This window comes from Physcomitrium patens, chromosome 23 (assembly GCF_059467195.1).
Source record: "Physcomitrium patens ecotype Gransden chromosome 23, ASM5946719v1, whole genome shotgun sequence".
NCBI classification, from domain to species: Eukaryota; Viridiplantae; Streptophyta; class Bryopsida; order Funariales; family Funariaceae; genus Physcomitrium; species Physcomitrium patens.
The window spans coordinates 8207985-8212922 of NC_143432.1; the positions used below are offsets into that span (position 1 = coordinate 8207985).

The 4938-nt window shown below is 44.4% G+C and overlaps 1 protein-coding gene across 1 annotated transcript; it reads right to left on the reverse strand.

Moving 5' to 3' along the window:
- Positions 1–794: 794 nt before the first annotated feature.
- LOC112276089 (uncharacterized) lies at positions 795–4239 on the reverse strand. The gene is made up of 7 exons (XM_024507084.3): positions 4097–4239; positions 3193–3752; positions 3007–3103; positions 2351–2671; positions 2072–2258; positions 1690–1837; positions 795–1502 (listed from the first exon to the last, which is right to left on the reverse strand). Exons 2-7 carry the CDS (start codon positions 3467–3469, stop codon positions 1273–1275), a joined length of 1260 nt encoding a protein of 419 aa, XP_024362852.1. The 5' UTR covers positions 3470–3752; positions 4097–4239; the 3' UTR covers positions 795–1272.
- Between the last annotated feature and the right edge of the window lie 699 nt (positions 4240–4938).

The following is a 4938-nucleotide window of genomic DNA, read 5'->3' on the forward strand; positions in this document are numbered from 1 at the left end:
TTTTCTTTGTTGTTGAAGAGTAATGGATAGTTTTTGAATACTAAGAAGTGAATCTGTGGAATAAATCAGAGATTGATTTATGAGTTATTGATTATGTAATTGGAGTACTGAGTGATTGAATTATGTGAGGAGTTATTGAAAGATTATGATTGTTGTTTATTGAGAGTTGTGTGTGTTTTGGACAAAGGAAGTTGGTGATTATAGAAATTCTGTGAATTCAGATTGGTTGGAGTGAAGTCTGTTATTTCTGGTGTTGGATGGAAATTATGTATTTTGAGCGGTCTTTTGAAAGTGCAAGATTGCACACTATTGTTATCAGTTGATGAAGGAGTATTGTTACTGGGAGAAAGTATTGTAATATTTCTTAGTATTTTAGTGGTTCGGAATACAATTAATTGTGTGACCTTAACAAGTAAAACTCATGCACTTAGTCTTTACCTGTGTTTGAATTCCCCTATATAGATTTATTCTAAAAGGAATTGTAAAATAAGTAAAACGACAATCACACCCATCTAAGAAATTTATAACTACGTGGTTTGGCACTACTAACAAAAGTTGTTGACATAAAAAATGACCAATTGGAACCACCTACTAGCCTATGAGTGACCTCATAATGCAATGTGTACACGCAAAATTTGTGGATATCACCACACCTCTTCCCCCTCTTCTCTTACATAACTTTTACCTTTCTCTCTCCCATATTCTACATTACAAATCCATATTTAACATAACACTATTGATTTTACTTAGTGTATTGCTATGCAACTTCCACTGCCTGGACTTCAACATCACAGTTGACAATAATAGTCACAATCCAATCTGTTATTTAAAAGTACATACAACGTCCCCTCTGCACATGATGTTTTATCGATGTATGTCTTTGAGCCCAAAAAATAGTGCAAGCCTACCTGCCTGCTGGCATCAATTTCTACAGATACATATAACCCTTCTTTAACTTTTACAGATACATATAACCCTTCTTTAACTTTTACAGATACACATAACCAGTCAGAATCTAAAACCTGGTTCAAATTGGACCTAGTCGAGCATGGATGCAAATGCATAATTCACGATCCCTCTGTTTCTAGACACACCGTAAAGCATCAAGCGCACGATAGCACTCTCCAAATGGAGAGTTGACCCTGCTCTGATGCTATTAACACGGTACTTCTAGCTATTACAAGATAAGTGAAAGTTCCTTGGACAAGGGCTTGCCTTGCATTTCACAAGGCAGAATACAAGGATATCTTGCTTCATTTGCTTCTTCCCCAACTACTCCACTATGTGTGAAAAAAAACGCTTTAAGCGCACGCGCTCTGCCTTCTGTAACTTCTTGTTGCTGGTAATACACGAGAAGCCAAAATCCAAGATGCGGACAGTAGGGTTCTTTCCCCACACAACCATAATGTTACTTAAGGAAACATCTCCATGAAGCAACCCACATGCATGAACTGCAGCAAGCGCTTGAATCGCTGCAGTCTCCACCTCCCGGGTCACTGCCACTGAAACATAATCACCACAAAGGGCAAATAAATGACAACTTTGCCAGCAGATTGCAGGTGGTCAAAGGTATTGGCCCTTCAAAGAAACACTTCATAGAATCACCATGCCCAGGCTACGAGAAACCCTCAAGACCAGAATACGGAGAGTAGGATGCTCCGCATTTGAGAGTTTTGCAAGAAATCCTACCTTCTCCAAGCTCAACACCGTCAATCAATTCAGTCGCGATAAATACAACCCGACCGTTATTTGTGGTTCCATATCCTATTAATCGAGGAACAAAAATCCCCCAAAGCTTCTCCATCTTCCTATAGGCAGCCACCTCCTTCAGGAGAGCCTGCACAAGCGCGGCCAAAGATGGGCTGGGCAATGTAAGATCACAAACAGGTAAGTGCCGCAAACTGCACGTGCACTTGAACACCAGCATGCTCCACGTTGCATCTACCAAAGACATCCTGTCAGTAAAGATATCACAAACAGGACCTTTCCACCTCAGTCCCCGGATTAGATGAAGTAGCAGCCACTTTGAGATGTGAACGCAACATTTCCACATGACACAACTCCGGCTCACCTCCGCACGTTCCGTGCCTAAGTGGGCAAACTTCAATGCAACAGGTTGGCCATGCAAACGGCCATTAACAACGCATCCACTCCACCCCTCACTACTTATGACACCGCCCGCCTTTTTCAGGTTCAGGTCCTCCGCGGAGACATCTTCCAAAGCCAGCTGCGCCCCACCTGAGTGACGTCTTTCAGACCTGCAAATGCAGTTGCTGTCATTTCACCATTTGTTCTCGACTACGTGTCCGACTTCATGGAACAAACTTGAATAGCTGGCTGGACAAGTTACCTTCGTTTTTCAGAGGAAGAGATATTTTGGCTCACACGTGCTGTATAGGTTCGATCATTGATGTCGTCATCACTGCTTTCATCGGAATGTTCAGAGGGGGCACCTTCATGAACTAAGGGAAATTGGCCATTCCCCGTTGGATCACCAAACTCAGAGTTATCCTCTGCAGCAGCGTGCACCAAATATGACAACTCAGCGAGCACTCGCGGGGGCTCAGCACTCGCCTTAATACCAGCTGATATTTTGAGGCAGCCGGCATTATCCCGTTTGAAGAGATACCAATTTCTTGCATCGGTTAGAACACCATAACCCACCTTACACCTGCAACTCAGAGCAAAGGGATAGCAAAATGAGAACTGCCACGCATTCCATGTTGTCGTTTTGCCAAACGTAGATCGTGAAACCAAGACGGTACGAGAAAATCCCATTGGCAGGACGAAGGGAGATACAAGTAAGAAGAAGAGAACAAGATCATCTTAAGTGAGTCAACTTAGAACCAGGATCAACAGGCAGTAGAATGCAGCTTGTTAGAAAAAGGGTTTCTTGTTTATTGGGATCAGAAAAGGCAAAGGCTAAGCAGGTAAGCGCTGAGCTCCAAGAGAATCTTGCCAAGAGGAAAAATTATCAAGATAATTAGGGGTTCAAAAGAAGCTTACAAAACCATGTACTCATACAACTGACTAATACAACGGATGATACTTTCACCATGAGATGGTGTGATGCCAAAAACGGCGAACCCGCACCTGCCCTCTCCTGCGATTATTGGAACCTCTGTCAGAATCCTTGCAACAATGTAAGAATTGGAACACACTATGAAAATATGGGATAGGGCCAGATAGAACCTGATGTGCAAGAGCAGTCTGTCCAAACTCGGTGGAGAAACCAGGGGTCATCTCCGTCACTTCCCAGACCTTCATTCTTGACCTCGAAGACCAAAGCATTCTTCTCCCTTAAAGTGATTACGAAATCTGCTCTAGGGCTTCCGGAATAAACGTCAACCATGGCACTTGAACTCGCACCCTCACTTGATCCTATTCCGTCATTTCCCCCTTTACTCTTGCTGAGGATTATGAATTCCGACTTAAAGTGAAGGTTAGAATGCGGCTCCTTCTTCTGCATAAAAGATACCACTTCCCCAGGATATAAGCGATATGATGATTCTCATGCTTTTCTTCCAGTCTAGTGTCCTGAGTGAAAGCGCTGACAGCGATTCGATACACACGCCTCCTTCTATCTGCGCTTTCTAGAAATTCTTCAATCTCGTTCATTACATCCCAATGCTCTACTTTGACAGGTAACCACATCCGTGCATGGCTCGAGCTGCTTGGGTAAACGCCAGCCCGTGAAGAGCGAGTCGGCGGCACGACCTTCTGCACCAGCCACTCATATTCTGTGCCCAGGTCTGCTTGCACAACACAATCTAAGATTGAACTTGATATACACGCACCTTCACAAGCGTCACCAAACCGAAGAGGATCCAAATAGGTTCTAGGACAACCCTGTAGACGGATCGCCTCCAAACGACCCACAATAAAGAGTAAACATAACCCAGAACACCTAGTTCGGCAACAAAGAACCAGCTACGGAGCAATCGAGGTCAATGAAGTAAACTATCCAATCTTATGCCAACCCTAATTCCACAACCATGACATTAAACTTCACCCAAGAATCCGGCAGCCCCCCGGAAACTTTAAAAGACAAAGAAGATGAGGAGATGGGCCTTCAGTGACGAGTGATAGGAGTGACCTCGTCCTTGCAGGAGTTGCGCTTTCTCGCCCCCGAGTTGCGCTTCCCTGTCCCGGAGTTGCGCTTTCTCGCCCCTGAGTTGCGCTTCCCTGTCCCGGAGTTGCGCTTCCTTGCCCCGCAATAGCTTCCTCTCCTCATCGCTAGGGCATCTGTTGATCTGCTCTTCCAATCCTTCTATCTTCTCTTCCACTCTTTCTATCTTCTCTTCCACTCTTCTTATCTGCTCATGCACGCTTCGAATCTGCTCGTCCACGCTTCGTATCTGCTCTTCCGAATTTCCACTACCGTCAGCCATTCTCCTCCACGACCCAATGCAATAGGCAACGAACGAGGAGAGCCCGATCCGAGGAACACGACCCCCTATACCCCCAGACGATGATTTCTCCACACTACTCTCAAAGCATAAGTCCTCATCACCGTTTCCAAGTACCCTTGCACCAGCATCGATGTGCAGCAAACTTATCCATATCAACGTCCAGAATGTCCACCGGCATAAATGTCCAGCAACTCACGTCCCAATCGTCAGAAAGAAGTCGCTGACTTGAAGCAAATGAGACGAAGCAGACCCTAACTCGAAATCTCGACGACCACCCCGATACCCAGATCAAAATTGTCCAATACCCACCTAAACCGAACCCAAACCACGTTCAAAATATCACTTAGACAAACCAGTCCTAAAATAGGTATCGTATCTTGGAACGCCCGTCATTGCATTGGTAAAAAGCTGAGCTCAATTTTTAACCTGTTGAGGTTATAGGGAGTCTGTGTTTTTGAAGATTTGTGAGGATCCATTATAAAATGCAACTCGGAAGAAGAATCCGGAGGTGATATATGAACAAAAG

Bases quoted from the DNA above. Each gene is read 5' to 3' on its own strand.
- LOC112276089 (XM_024507084.3), bottom strand. From the start codon at position 3,469: ATGCAGAAGAAGGAGCCGCATTCTAACCTTCACTTTAAGTCGGAATTC. The intron at 2,672-3,006 runs GTAAGCTTCTTT...TCTGAGTTGCAG, and splicing joins TTGTATGAGTACATGGTTTT to GTGTAAGGTGGGTTATGGTG. The intron at 1,503-1,689 runs GTAGGATTTCTT...ATTATGTTTCAG, and splicing joins CGGTGTTGAGCTTGGAGAAG to TGGCAGTGACCCGGGAGGTG.